The sequence below is a fragment of the Clytia hemisphaerica genome, unplaced genomic scaffold, assembly GCF_902728285.1.
Source record: "Clytia hemisphaerica strain Z4C2 unplaced genomic scaffold, Clytia hemisphaerica genome assembly, whole genome shotgun sequence".
NCBI lineage: Eukaryota > Metazoa > Cnidaria > Hydrozoa > Leptothecata > Clytiidae > Clytia > Clytia hemisphaerica.
Window position 1 is genome coordinate 76,003 of NW_027103285.1, and position 15,967 is coordinate 91,969.

The following is a 15,967-nucleotide window of genomic DNA, read 5'->3' on the forward strand; positions in this document are numbered from 1 at the left end:
GCAGCCCTGAAAATACTAAATACTGTCTGTTTGAAATTTTCTGATGTATTGCATCAAGTATATCATAAACCCCCTAGTTTGTGTCTCATTAAAAGTTGTTTGGGTAGGTCCCAGACTTAAAAGGGTCAAAAATTAAAAAAAACCCAAAATTTTTCCCTTTTTTTTTCCCCAGGCAAACCTATAAAAATAATTTTTCACAAAAACTTTTTGCCGAAAATAATCATCAGCCTACCTTGAAACTTTTTGCAAAGTTTCAAAGCAATTGGTCAACTGATTGACTAGATACAGCAAATTATATCATCCCTGGAATGGCATTTTCCTTAACAAATCCTTACAAAGGGTAAAAAGTACTCCCTAAACTCGGGCCCAGTATGAAAAATTGACCAGGAGTTAGCTTTGGGGACCGACTATTTCCAAAACTAGGATAGTTGAGGATTCCAAAAATGTATAGTTTATCCTGTAGAATCTTGGGTTAAGCAAAAGTGCTTATTTAAGGAGATATAGGATTTGGCTCCCGGACTATATATACATTTGTTTTTTTGGACTGACTTGGAGATAATTATGATAAAGCGTAAATGGAAATTGATCAAGTATATTAAAGTACCGCTCCTATGTGAATTTGAGAAAGACCAAAGTTCTTGATCAAATTATTGACGTAAAAATGATTTTTTCTAGACTTAAGTTTTCACTGCGATTTGAAAGCAGACACTTGCATTTGTTGGACCTACCCCGGTGGGGTGGAGGTCCTATAAATTAACCTTTGTCCATTCGTTCGTTCGTTCGTTCGTTTGTTATTAGCTTTCCTCGTGATTGGTACATTTGTTTTTTCTGATTTTTTGCACAAAGATGTGTAACTATAAACCCTCGAATGTGACGGAGCCCGATTTTCGAAAAAAAATTTGGGGGGCAAATTTGGGCCAAAAAACGGCTAAAATTCTCACCCTAGAGACATTCTTTAGGTATTCTTACAATTTAGTCCATTATCACACTGATATATTCTTATAGACACTATTCTCACAACAAAGTGTTTAGTTCATATTTGTAACTTTTCTTTACTTTAGTGAAACTCCAGAAGATTCTTGGCTGAAAAAGTCGTTAGAGAAGAGCGAAGAAATCGATCCGGACTTTGACCCAAATCAAAAAGATTCTGATGGAGATGATGATGAACCTCTGCTGTATCGTGCATCGAAGATACCGTACAATTTTAAGAAAGATCGAGTTCTCTTTGTGTATGAAAGTCAATTGAAAAAGCTGATGAAGACTTGTATGAAATGTGACGAAACAGTAATCAAACATGAAGTTTCAGAGTTACAAGGCACGCAGTACAACGTGAAAATGGAATGCTTGAACGGCTGTTTAACCACGTGGTCCTCACAACCCAAAGCTAAAAGTTTAAAAGGTATGTTTTATCCAAAGAATTTAATCAGGTCTTTATTCACTCAAGAAAAAATGTCAGCTAAGAAAATCATGAAACCTTTTTTAAATATCTTTGTCAACGTCCATAAATTTTTCTTTTCAGGAATAGGCAATCTGATGGTTACATCTGCTATCGAATTGTCCGGGATATCATATCCCAAATTCAAACGATTTGCACATGCATTGAACTTAAAAATAATGGAAAAAACTACCTTCTTCGATCTGAGGGGTAAGAATTTTTTTGTTGCTGAAATTCTTTGGAACCTAACAATCTTGTCTCTTGACAATAAACATATCACAATCACTCATTCTCGGCAGAACGATTGACAGAATACTTTTCTTTTTAGGTAAACATCTTTTCCCGGAAGTGCATGAAACATGGAAAGAACATAGAGGGAATTTGGTCGAAGAAGTTAACTCTAGAGGAAAGCCTGTTTCAATTAGTGTGGATGGACAGTGTGATAGCCCTGGATATAATGCCACATATTGCACCGTTACGTCGATGGATGTAGACACAAACAAAATTTTGGATTTCAAGGTGGAATGCAAAAACTCGCAAGGTTATAACAAATCTAGTTTTCAGAATAATTATTGTCTTAATTTTTGTGATGTAAATTCGTTTTAATATCTTCAGGTAGCATTGAAATTAATTTTGATAGATAGCATATATTCACTAAAAGTTTATTTTATTTTCAGGGATGGAGAAAGAAGGATTTATTAGATCAATTGTACAGTTGGTAGAAGAACTAATCGATCTCGCTGTGATTTCAACTGATCGACACACGCAAATCAAGAAGCTTATGGCAACTGATCCCCTTTTCAATTGGCTGATTCACCAATTCGATCCATGGCATATGGCTAAAGGATTGTCGAAAAAAATCATCAAAGCTTCAAAGAAGAAAGGTATTCTTTACTTAGACGCCAAATGACATTCCATGCTTAGATTATCACTCAGCCGCCAAGAGATAGGTAATTAAGGTTAATCAGAAGGGTAATAGATACGTCGTAAGGATCAAATGTACTGTCTACTGGATACAAGATTCTGCCCTGTATTCTTAGATTTTGTTTACGTACATACCAACACATACACGCTTCAGACTGCAACAATCCTAGTGTTTAATCTCACTGATACAACTTTCAATATATATAATTTCTTTCCATCTACAGGATACGAGAAGCTGGCAGATTGGGCTACAATGATAGTCAATCATTTGTATTGGGCGGCTCAAAATTGCAACCAAAACGGAGAAGAGCTGGCAGAGCGGTTTAACAGTGTGATTCATCGCATTGTTGACAGACACGAATTTCCTGGAAACCACTGCACAAGTTGCCCTCCCCATGACAAATCACATCAGTATGATTGGCTAAAGGCAGGATCCAAACCGCACGAAGCCTTGAAGAAGATTATCTTTAACGCGGAATTCCAAAAAGATCTTCGCAAGCTCAATTTAAACGTTTTTACAACGCACTTAGAGGTTTTCCATGCACTGAAGATAAGGTACCTGCCCAAATCTATTTTTTACGAGCAGGATAAAATGGAATGTGGCATGATGCTTGCTGCCCTAGACCACAACCTTAATATTAATAGGGAACAAAAGCAAACGCTCAAAGAGGGAAAATTGGTAAGGCGATTCAAGATTGCCTACCACAAATACTCTAAACGGTTTGTGGCAAAGCAGGTCAAAAAGGATAAATCATACGACTTCCTTCGAGACATTGCTGTTAGGTGCCACCACACAGTCGCAGCTGGAAATAGGAAGTTCACGACAAAGAGAAAGCGGCTTTACGTTACACCTGCTGAAAGGCCTGCTAGAGAAGAAACTATCGAACGCTCTACAAAGTTTTCCAGAATGGCAGTGAAAGATAATCAATAGATTTCATTTTGTTTTTTTATTCCATGAAAATTTGTCTAATATAATTCAGCTTTTTTATTCATCGAGTTCTTCTTCCTCTTCGACTAATCTCCATGATGACATACGGCTCTCTGCAGTAGCTACCCCTGCCTTGAATCCTACGTATACACCATCAGGAGCGGGAAATCGCTCCCTTATAGTTCTTAGCACACAAGCTGGTAATCTTCTGCGGACATTCTTTTTTCCTTTGCTATTAGCCCACCAAGTGAAATGTCTATACGCGGCATATCGATAATTTCTTGTAGTAGCTTTGTCACGTGGAGGCAAGTAATCACTGAATAAATCATGTAAACTAACCAAACCCATGTACAGATAAGATTCATCAAGAATAAATTTAGTGAAATCAGGATGTTGAGTTGCGCATTTATTTCTCTCCGTAGCATAATATGGATCGGCTTTCTTAATTATCTCGTGGCAGCAAATACATTCATCCTCCTCCAAGAAACCGTAGGCGGTCATAACACTACATCTATCACATTTACACCAATCATTTCTTTCAGATCTCCCTATTATTTCTGACTGATCTTGTTGATTTGTCCTATTTTCTGGTGTAGTCAACGATTTACTAGTGGTAGTCGTTTTCTCCCCGCTTCGAGTTGGCTGGAACTGAAAACCCATTATTTTTCTACCTTCCATTTTCCTAGGATAATATTTTTGACAAGGAAAAGTTTCAACCGTTCACAGAAGGGAGAAGAATTGAAAGAAAGATAACATTTCTCACTAGACAAGAAAAGAGAAAAAAGACTTGAAAAATCTGAAGCTTTCAATTCTGTTAAGCAAATTATAAAAGAAGAGAGGGCAACAAGTGACGTCACATACACACCATTTTGATTCAGCTGATTGGAAGGGAAGGTCGAACAGATAATCTTTTTATGAAGTTTCGACTGTTTTAAAATTTCATTTATGACTCTATAATAGATTTTTACGTTTTATGAAATAGATTTTCCTTCTTATATTCATAAAACGAAACTTAAAAGCCAAACTTAAAAAATGACCGGAGGATCCCTTTAAAAACCCTAAATTTCTCATTAAATATCATGTTTCTGACTCAGAGGGTAATGATACATGTATTTCAAACCTTTATGAGGACTTTCTAAGTGGTGACTTGATTCTTGCTAGTATTGTTTCCTCAGATTTCATTGATTCTAAAATACAAGTCCTTTATGAGGAAGACAACATTGATAAATGGTGGGAAGCTGGAGTTGCTGATATTGATTTCGAAAGTAAAAATTCTGCACCCCCTGATTTCTTTGTCTATTATGAACTGAATGAGGAGAGTGAAGATGAGATTGCAGAGAAAGAATATTTCTTAGAGCCTTTGATAGAATCATATTTGAATGGGCGTGTAAGGTTTCTTGAATGTGTAGTGAGGTTACAATAATGAATTTCTAAATTTGGTGGCCACACACAAGTTTTTAAAATATTTGAAAAGGGAACCATTTTATCCCACCAACTCAGTCATTTTGGTTTCTCTATCATATTTTCTCTGTAAAGAGATACAAATAAATGAATCTTGACTTTCTTTTAAAATCACCTATGATTAAAGAAATAAAAATACATTAAGCAATGCTTGTCAAATTAACAAGCAATAATGATTCAAATTTCATGGTGATGTCATGGTGAGCTCTTCAGAAAAGCAAGGTGATACTTTAAAATAGATTTTTAAAAGTATCGATGAAATAGAGATCCATCTAAAGAGGAGTTTGGTGCATAACATTCATACAGTATTTAAACACAGCCCCAAATTTTGTAAATTCATTGTTAATCCCTACCACTTTAACCCTACCTGAAGGACCACCAATAATTTTGTTGGCGTGGTGGACTAGGGAGCTGCATGGAGGGGCAGTTTTCTCATGTTTTGGTCAACTAAGCTCGATGTCATTTGTGACTCCCCAAGCGATTTGAAGTACACAAAAGTCCGATCGGCTAAAGCGGGTAAAAGACCGGTCTCGGGCGAAGTGAAATCTCAAGCGGCCTAACATTTTAGAAGATCGACCATGAAGCGGCCAAGAGGCTTTTTCTTGATCGAGAGACCGGCCAAGCGGCCAGCGGTCTATTTAGCGGCCAGCGGCCTATTTAGCGGCCAGCAGCTTATTTAGCGGCCAGTGGCTTATTTAGCGGCCAGCGGCCTATTAGCAGCCTTCTTTAGGGATCTTCTCAAAAATATAATCGATTTTCGTTTATGAAGTTCGATTAATGATTCGACTATTTAATTTCCTATAGTCGATTATTTTTAATCTCCCATATTCGATTATTTAATCCTTGTATTTGATCAATTAATCCTTTTTCGCTTATATCTTAGGGATCTTCTCAAAAATATAACCGAATTTCGGTTAAATGGTTTCGGTTAAATTCGGCTGTTTAACCGAATCGCTTCGGTAGAAAGTTTAACTAAATTCAGTAAAAGTAATTATTGAATTTGGCTTAAGCTTGTGGAATTCAGTTAAAGTTTTACCAAATTTCGGCTATAAAGAATTTTACATTGTCTAAAATAAAAATTGAGAATTCCACTGACTGAGACGGGGATATTAACAAAAGGATCGTTCGTGGTGAGACAGGGTTATCCTAAAAAAATTGTTCCTTTAACTACTTACAGATTCTGAATTTGTTTATCTAGTATTTTTGAATAGCGAAATACTTTGCTCTCTTACATTTCTTTTCAAATCATAATATAGATTTGGAAAGCAAGAAAAATGTCTCGAGAGACCAAATATCTCGAGGTTCAGCCAAGCCCAGCATGACCCACAACGAAACGAAGCAGAGTGCAGACATTTACTAAAACTTTGTTTACATTGAGCTCCCTCTGCTTGCTTTCCTTCGTGTTATCACGTGAACTTTTACCAACTTTTACTGAACTTTTTTTTTTTCTCTCGCATTCTAAAAGTTGCATCAAACATTCGAAACGTCACAGATCAGGAGCTTGTGACAAATCAGGAGCTTATAAGAAAGCAAAGCCTGCGAGATGCCCTTTTGGAAGCTTTCCCTCTCCTCTACTGGGGAAGCAATCATTTTATTTTATTTACAACATTTGATGGCTTCTTAGGTCCTTTTTATTTTGAGCGCCCTTCCTTTATCTTTTTTTTTGTTTTGCACTTTTTGATCTCTGAAAAAATCTTTCTTTGTTCCAAATGTACTTGAAAATGAAAGTAAATTGAAAAACAAAGCTAAGGGCCGCTAATGGCCGCTAATGGCCGCTTAGGGCCGCTAATGGCAGCTAAGGGCCGCTAATGTTCGCTAAGGGCCGCTAATGTCCTCTAAGGGCCGCTGTTAGCGGCTTAAAACTTACTATGTGGCCGCTTCACTGTGGCCGCTTTTAATAAGCGTCCTCGCATCGGCCTTCTTCAATATCCGAGCGGCCCAAAAGGTCAAAAGACCGGTCGAGTAGAGGCCAAAGAAGATAGGTCTTTTTACCGATCGGACTTTTATGTACTTCAAATCGCTTGGGGAGTCACATTTGTGCTCTCTCTCTCTCACCATCTCTCTCTCTTTCTGGTTTAGCTTCAAATCTAATTGAGCCTTAAATTCTTTGTCTAGTTATGTGTTAGTCTCATTCATCCTACTTTTTTCCTTCATTTCATAGCAAGATAAATAAATATATGAAAACAAAAATGGCCAACAGGATCCCCCCATCTGGAAGTATTTTGGACCAACTACTTGGGTTAAATATCCCACCACCACCTGCACCACCTGCATCACCGGCAGATTCTGATGCCACCGTGGCATATGTTAGTATTTTTTCATGATTCTCATGGCCCATGTACAATAATTAGGACTAGCCGGTACCCGGCGTCGCACGCCGGTTTAGCTGTTTGCTGAACGCATTTAAAGTCCTTTGGATGTTGGGAAGGTGGCTTTAACACCCCTTAAACACGATGAAATCAAAATTAAAGGGAAGAATTCTCTTCAAAGTTTGACTCTATCCCTCCCGGGTGACGTATCTTTTAACCATATTTTGAAAAATATTTTTGTGGCAAAAATGATCAGAAAGCAGAAAGGGCGCCATTCCCAAATTACACCATACCGGCGACCAGCGACGTCCGAGACGGCTCTGCAATTAGATTTTTTTTCTCGCTTCGCTCGCGTTATATTTGCCGTATTTCTTGATGTTTAGGAAAACTTTGATGTCAAGATAAGCGGAGTGAAATAATAGACATGACACACGATTCGTCGAAAAAAGGCAGCCCGGGGGGTGCTTAGGCAAGAGAAGGAAGGGTATTGGTATATGCCGGGCTTAAAGGTGCCTTTTTTGAAACATGGCAGTTTGAAAAATCGGAAAATCAAACTTCAGTCCCACTAAGAATCGGAAAAATAGGAAAATTTTAACTTTTTGCCCCAGAAAGATAGAAATTTGGTGAAATTAGTCCCAAAAAGTGAATTAAAATTCACACAATATCCCTTGTTTCTTCTCCTCTTTATTCTGCTAAGGGTCCAAGGGGCAGGGCCGAAAGTCAGCTCGCAACCATAGTCCCCCCGGAAGGCAGCAATTTTATGGTGCTTTTTATAAAATAACTTCGTCATAACTTCGATAACTTTTCAAATTCAACAATGACTTAGATTTACAGCAAAATAATTATCGACATAGATGTTTAAAGGTCCTTTTTTTACGAAGAAAGAACTCCAGTTTTTACCGCCTTTTGAATGTATTTTTAATGTTGCTGTTGTTCTAACAAACTTGTCTTGTGATTCTTATGTTTTATTTTATATTTGTTCTTTTCTTTAACAGATTCTGTTTAAAAGATTTTCTTTTGTTTTGAAAAGAATTCGAATGTCTCAAATCAAATAGGTCGTTAATTACATTCGAAAATATAAAACAAAAGAAAAGAAATAAAAAAAAGAAAAAGTCTAATCTATCAATCAAAACAAAGTCTTTATAAAACGGCGCGAATCTGATTTAACACATTTGTGGAGCAAGAAGCAAAAGTCATCTTTTAAAAGAACAAAACATTGCTTGCGAAATCGAAAGTGACACACAGACAGAAAACAGAAAACAAAATGACATACGCGTTATACTATTAATATAAAGATTGAGTTTCAAAATTCAAGCAAAGATTGAGTTTCTACCACCGTTATCCGGTAGCAGAAAAGTTCTGGAAATTTGCCTGTCTACAGATTATTTATTAGATTTTCAGAAAACTTTGAATTTTTTCTTACAAAAGGCTGGTGAATATGAACCGGAAGGGGTGACAGCGGAGATGGTAATTCAGGAAGACGTATTACTATTTGACAATCCAGGAGGAGACGATTTAGACGATTTAGACAATGCAGGAGGAGACGTATTAGACAATCCAGGAGGAGACGATTTAGACGATTTAGACAATGCAGGAGGAGACGATTTAGACGATTTAGACAATCCAGGGGGCAATCCAGGAGGAGACGATTTAGACGATTTAGACAATGCAGGAGGAGAAGATGATGAAATAGCAGGTGGCAATCCGCAGGTCGGAAGAGGTAGCAATCCGCAGGTCAGAAGAGGTGGCAATCCGCAGGTCGGAAGAGGTGGCAATCCGCAGGTCCGAAGAGGTGGCAATCCGCAGGTCGGAAGAGGTGGCAATCCGCAGGTCGGAAGAGGACACCCTTATGCTAGGCGAGGGCGTGGTCGTGGAGGGCGTGGTCGTGGTCAAGGTGGTAGAGGAAACTGGCAAGCAAATGGGCGTGTTGGTATGATGGGAGAGCAGCTGCGCAGCTGCAGACATTCAACAATCTATAATAATTTTTCCTGTTCTGTTTGTTTCTGTTCATTTGTTCATTTTTACTGTACTTAATTTGATGATTGATAACTCAAAAGGATAGAGAAGTCTCTTAATAATTTTTGAACTTTTCCAAAAAATTATTTTCTGAAGATGACTTTTCAAGGGATTTTAAGTGGTATTTTTGTACTTTCTATGTACAGTTTAAAAATGAAAATCTTGAGTCATGCATTGTGCCTTTGCCTACTTGAATAATTGAGTCGTTTTACTATTTAAATTATTATTATATACATTACATATTATTATGCAGACATTCAACAACCTGCAATTCAGTTTTTTCTGTCTGTTTGTTTCTTCGTTACTTTTATTGTACCTAACTTGATTACATGTTCTTTTAATAATAAAGCTTTACAGGTTTGCAGGCCACCGTGAAGACACATGGGCCTCTATAAACCGCTCGTACTTTTTACAATGATCTTTTTGAAATAGAGTTTTTTTCGCGGGCTCCCCCGGACTTTCCATTTTGTGCTGTCTTCCTTGATTTTAGCATTCATTTTTTCGGCTTCCTTACACCATTCTTTAATTATCTGTCTTTCATTTTTGGTCAAATCCTCTGTCACTCGGTAAGGAAAGCCTTTTTCTTTTGTTATTGCTTGCAACACTGTGTTCTTGTCCTCTTCGTTCGTAAATGTGACTTTAATTGGTCGGTATCTCGCTTTATCTTCTCTTTCTTTCGTAAATTTTCCAATCCGCTGCGTCTCGGTAATCTTTATATTCCTCAGATGGAGCCGCTGACCAATAATTTTGTCATGGATAAATTCTTCGTCCTCGATTTTTGTTTCTTCTTCAGTTTCATCTGTCGATTCATCAATCCCATGAAAAATTAGGTTGCGTGCTGTAGATCGAATCAGCTGCTCCTCCTGTTTTTCTTTTCGAATCGCATCTCCAATGTTTTTCTCGATGTGTTTGGATGTGATTTTAGCGTAGCTCATTGGTGGTCTTTTCTCTTCTTTCTTTTCGACGATGCTTTCAATCTTCTTTTCAAGCGTGGTTATTCTGGTGTCGATATTTCCTTTCATTTCGTTGACCATAACATTGACGTCTTGTGCTTTGAAATGGTTTATTTCTTCGTCCTGCCTTTTCATTATATTCTCACAAGCTTTGATTTCGTTTTTGAATCCTTCAATTTTTGATGTTTCATTTGAATTATACTTTTCCATTACCTGTGGTGCGATTTTGGTGCAGTTTTGACACTGGAAACTTCTTGATTTGTATGACAAGCATATCTGGATCTAGTAAAGTGGCAGTTCTGTACAAAGATAATGGACTAAACGGTGGCACTTCCTGCATTGTAGGGTATCTTTTAGTGCGTTTTCTTCATTTATGATGCACTTTGACGGGCTGCAAAAGTCGTTTATTGATGGTGATTTTTGATTATTTTCTTGAATTTTTTCCGCCATCTTTGTGCATTTTTCAGACGACAACCGTCCAGTTTTGTATTTGACGTCAATGATATAAAGCCCATTCAACTCAAAGGGATGGAGAAGTCCTTAATAATTTTTGAACTTTCTTAAAAAAAATTTCTGAAGATGACATTTCAAGGGATTTTAAGTGGTATTTTTTTACTTTCTATGTACAGTTTTAAAATGAAAATCTTAAAAGTTATGCGTTATGTCTTTGCCTACTTGTCTATGTCATTTTACTATATAACATAAAGTTTTGAATTTTATATATTATATTTTGTTATATTGTGTTACATTATTTATTGATATTTCAAGAGATTTTTAGAAAATATTTTTTGCAGCAAAAACATTCACATATCGTAATACTAATGTTTCTTTCTGTCTTTTACTCTTAAGATGCTTTTTAAATGGGACAAAATGCTTATGCTTTTTATGGGGTAATTTTTGAACACTTCACAAATTAAAAAAATCTTGATTTAAAAAGTTAATATACTAGAGTGATTATTTTGAACACAAAGCTAAAACGTTTTGACCTTCATTTCGATTTTTCACAAAAATAAACAATTGATTCTACAAGTTCTTTATTGATATGTTATAATGCACTTTTTTCATAATTTGTTTTTAGAGAAAAAATATAACTGAAATGGAGTACATGATGGATGTGTTGAATTAAATTCATTCAATCATTGCTGGAGAAATGGTTTATCAGTATTGCATGAACACTTAGTATTCCTATTATTGTGCTGGACCAGGATCCTGAAAATTAAATAAAGAGGTGATTAGAATATAGAAAATACAAATTAACGGGAGCTTTCTTACACAAGATGTTTGTTTTATTCATTTTGCTTTTATAGAGCTATTCTGGAATTTTAAGAGAAAAGCAGTCACTATAGCAAAGGTTTGAGTAATTTTTTGTTTTTGCCTAAATTACACATAATTTAACAAGAATGTCCTAATAGAATATGAGTGTAAAGCGGGCAGCAGAACTGAAATTAACTTCATTTTCTTATATTTCGCATAAATTATCTCCTAGAATGTCGTTTTGCGTTAATTAATGGTGATTTTTTGTGTGAAAATGTTTCTGTGAGAAACCTTTTAGGTATGTGAAGCATCTCTGAAAATATGGGTGTAAAGCGGGCAGCAGAACTGCAATTAACTTCATTTTCTTATATTTCGCATAAATTATCTCCTAGAATATCGTTTTGCGTTAATTAATGGTGATTTTTTGTGTGAAAATGTTTCTGTGAGAAACCTTTTAGGTATGTGAAGCATCTCTGAAAATATGGGTGTAAAGCGGGCAGCAGAACTGAAATTAACTTCATTTTCTTATATTTCGCATAAATTATCTCCTAGAATGTCGTTTTGCGTTAATTGATAGTGATTTTTTGTGTGAAAATGTTTCTGCGAGAAACCTTTTAGGTATGTGAAAATATGAGTGTAAAGCGGGCAGCAGAACTGAAATTAACTTCATTTTCTTTTATTTCGCATAAATTATCTCCTAGAATGTCGTTTTGCGTTAATTAATGGTGATTTTTTGTGTATGTGAAGCATCTCTGAAAATTTATACAAAAAACAGTCATCTTAAATGAAGTTATAGCCATTTTCCTGATTTTTTATTAATTTTTTTAATAATTGAACTCATTATTCCATAATTTATGCACTTTAAATATGCTTTGAATAGGTATTGATTACAAAAAATCTACAGGTGAAATAGTTGAGGAGCTCCTGAAAATTTGAGGTCAAAAGCTTCATTGGATGGAAAGATCTATTAATTTTTGTATTGAATTGAATTTGTAGAAAGCTTCTTTTGGCGCCGTTCTATATTGGGGTTTGGCTTATAAAAGGTTGTAGACTTATTCCTAAATTGTACCAAAAAAGCAAATTTTAGGCAACTTTGAACAAGCATATCTTGAGAACCGCTTGAGCTATGAAGTTGGGTGACCCCTCATTGTTTTTCTAACGGAAAGGGCTTTTAGAAAAACCTGGTTTCATTTGGATCAAACCAATTTAAAATTTCCACTGGCCCCCCTACCATATATCATCTTTTATCTGAACAGTGGGTTAAGCAAATACTTTCCTGAGTTTGCTACATAAAGGTGTTGTTAGGGAAAGACATCTTTTAAAGGTTATTCCAGAAAGATTGCTAACTTGGCCAGGTTTCTATGGGCAGTTAAAATTATGTCCCGTCCGCAATGAAATGACCTGTCCGCAATGAAATGACCTGTCCGCAACACCATTTTTTTTAAAGGTCTGAAAAGGGGTTTGATGGTTTCTTTAGATACCTACATCTATTCTAATTTCCCCAGGATTGTTTTTGATAGAAAAGCTACCTTTTATTGAATTTCAGGCTTTGAACTTTAGACAGGTATCAAATATTTGAGCTGAATACCCTTAAGAAAATTTTTGCAATCCACAGGTAATCTGCTAGTAGTCCACAAAGTGCCAAACTGCAATGTTTCATTTGCAACCTACTCTGCAGACTACATGTAGACTGTTTTGCAGATTGTTCTGCAGATAGGTTTGCAGATTGTTCAGCGGATCGCTTGCAGATTGTTCAGAGGATTGCCTGCAGATTGCCTTTTGTCGCAGGTTGCTTGCAGATTACTTTAGTCTGCAGACTGCTTGCAGATTAGAAAAGTAGTCCTCGAATGAAACAGTCAACAGTCAACAATCTGAGCTATGCTCAGAGAGCGTACGTGGTGAAATCACAGTTTTTCACCTATTGGAAAATATAATGTTTTATGTTGATTCAATTGAGTCGATTCTCGTTTCACCAAGTTTGGATTAAAGGTTTTGTTGGCAGTGGCCTGCCTTTACAATTTCGATTATAAAGAAATAAAAGATTTATCATTCTTAAACATTGTTAATAATTTGAAAATTTTGAATGCTATTTTAAAAGATTTATAGACTTCTGATTTCAGTGTAAATAATGACTAAATACGTAATTTGGCCCCAACATTTTTTAAATATATAGCAGTTTTCTAAAGTTTCTTCACTTTACATATGTAGGGTAGGCAAAAGAACTATTTTCGGATAAAATGAATAGTGGTTGGTGTTAAACATCAGTAAATTATCACTATTTCCAACCCCTTTATCACCCTCATACTGTTGTTTGAGCGCCTTTTTTACGACTTTTTTTAAAAATAGTTTTCCCCTTTAAAAGAATGTTTACAAGAATAAGATTTTGTTTATTAAATAATCTTTTAAAAGTGTTAATTGATGCGTGAGGCCTTTTCGTTAAATCTACAACTCTGTCGGTATTTCTTTGAAGTGCATAGACCAGAAAAACAGGTTTTATTAGACTGTATCAGAGAGATCGTAGAATAGAGGGAAAAGAGAATTTTCGTTTCAGAACCACTTACAGGGCCTGAGTTAGACAATGTTACTTTTTTGAGAGCTTTACAAAAATGTTGACTAAGTTTAAGATAGAATATATATGTGAAAACAACGGCATTTCAATAAGCTACTGTGAATTCAACAGATAACCCATAAAACTTTCACAAAATCATTGTTGTAATTAGTGATTGCCTTTTTAAGTAAACTTGAAAAGTACCAGAAAGTACCTCTGAGAGATTTCTTATAAGTATGTTCATCTTGTTGTGTGTCCTTCAATGTGGAAAAGTAGGTGAAAGGAAAGGACTTAAAACTTTCAGATCAAACTTATAAATAAAACTCAAAATGCTAAAACATCGTTCATGATAATTTCAAAATCTGGACAATTCTTTAAATAAGAAATATGACATAAGTTTAAAATATCCCTATTACAATGAAAAATAAATGTCATTTTGAAAAATAAAAATTGATCACAAGTTTTATTTCTGAGATTATATTTTTCCTTACAAAAGATAACTTGTATCAAAATTTTGAAATGTACTATGAAAATTTATGTTTGTGGCACTTTGATTTGTCTAGGTTCTAAAAAGTCTAGAAAAAGAGTTAGTTGATGTTTAAGTCATGTAAGTCAAATACTAAATCATCTTATTTTTCTACAAACATTTATTTGCATAAAAATTCTTGAAAGTTAACAAGCATGCACCCAACAAATACCAACTGCGAAGCCATTTAAATGAAGAGGGTAAATTTCAATGTAATAAATGTTCTATTCAGGTCAACAAAGTGTTTGCATTAGTCAAATTATCCATGACCTTGCCGGCAATGAACATTGAAACAAAAGAGACCCTTGTTTCCGACTACCACGATACTTATGAAAGTTGTTTTTTTTATGAGAAACCTGATACAATAAAAGTAACCTTTGATCCAATGACAAAATCAATTTTGAAAGTTGAAGGAGTCTGACTGCTTCTGATGTAAAACTGCACTTTTAAAATGTATATATTTTGCTTGTACATACTTCAGTTTCCCTTTTTGAGTAGGTATTCTTGTATATAATGTATTTTTATAATTTTTGACTACTTTCAGCCAAAACATCAAATTGCAACTAGGAAAGATTAATAGGTTATTAGATTACAAAGAAATTACTAAATATTGGTCCTTTTCATTGTCACTTTGTTTTTGTTGAAACATTATGCATTTATTCTGAGGATGAGATTTAACTGTTAACAGAAGCCCCACATTACTAAGAAACCTTTTTTTTTCATAGTTTTTTATCATTTGTTACGATACTTGTTTTATAGATTTTTATCTTAACTGTACATTTGTTCATGAAAACTTTAAGTTAACCTAGTAAGGTTTTTCATTATCTTTTGATACTATATTATTTTTCCAACACTACGTGTTTTACTTTCTTTTGTTATTTTGAAGTAATACCGGTTGTTACTTTTATTTTGTGTTAATATTAAAGTCTAAAAACTAAAAAACTTCGTGAATTTCTTTTAGCACAGTGGACTCCTTCGAACTATCACTACTAGGTCAAAAAACATTGATTTGGCCCATGTTCAACGCTTTTAATTGACTGTCAGCAAGTTTTATTGACTGTTAAAATAAAATTATTGACAAAAAATACTTAACACTGACTGTCAATCAATTTTCTTGAAAACCAAAAGAATATATTGACTGTCAATATTGACAGTCAATTTTTTGCATTGACCATTCATTACTTACATTGACAGCTGGCAACAAAATAATTGACTGTCAATACAAATCATTGACTGTAATAAAGGAAATATTGATGGTCAATGCAAACAATTTCTTGTCAATAATTTACAATTGACAGTCAATAAAACTTGATGACAGTCGAGAAAATACATTGAACATGGGCCTAATCAATGTTTTTTGACCTAGTAGTGTATCTAGCCGTACTGCCCGGGCTTTGATACAAAATTCAAAAAATATTTTCTTGATATAGAAATAATTTATGAATTTTGTGTTGATTTTGACAATATTTCATGAGCAAAAAAAGTTAGGTCAAAAAGCAAAGTTCAGCCAAAAATAGACTCTAGTCTACATAAAGCCCAAAGGCTAGTTGGCGTGCATTAAGCTTTTCCAAGCAAAAAAGTGGATATTGCAAAATATATTGTTTTTTTGCTTA

General features: G+C 35.1%; 2 protein-coding genes across 2 annotated transcripts; one reads left to right on the forward strand and one right to left on the reverse strand.

Annotated features, from left to right (window-relative positions):
* Positions 1-1,061: 1,061 nt before the first annotated feature.
* LOC136805588 (uncharacterized) lies at positions 1,062-3,675 on the forward strand (the record flags this gene model as incomplete). The annotated part of the gene is given in 5 exon segments (XM_067062157.1): positions 1,062-1,399; positions 1,520-1,645; positions 1,764-1,976; positions 2,113-2,319; positions 2,584-3,675. Coding segments are annotated over 5 exon segments (1,591 nt in total), but the record flags the coding sequence as incomplete, so codon positions are not given.
* Positions 3,345-3,947, reverse strand: LOC136805617 (uncharacterized). Its single transcript, XM_067062190.1, has one exon. It carries the CDS (start codon positions 3,945-3,947, stop codon positions 3,345-3,347), a length of 603 nt encoding a protein of 200 aa, XP_066918291.1.
* Positions 3,948-15,967: the final 12,020 nt, after the last annotated feature.

Bases quoted from the DNA above. Each gene is read 5' to 3' on its own strand.
- LOC136805617 (XM_067062190.1), bottom strand. From the start codon at position 3,947: ATGGGTTTTCAGTTCCAGCCAACTCGAAGCGGGGAGAAAACGACTACC.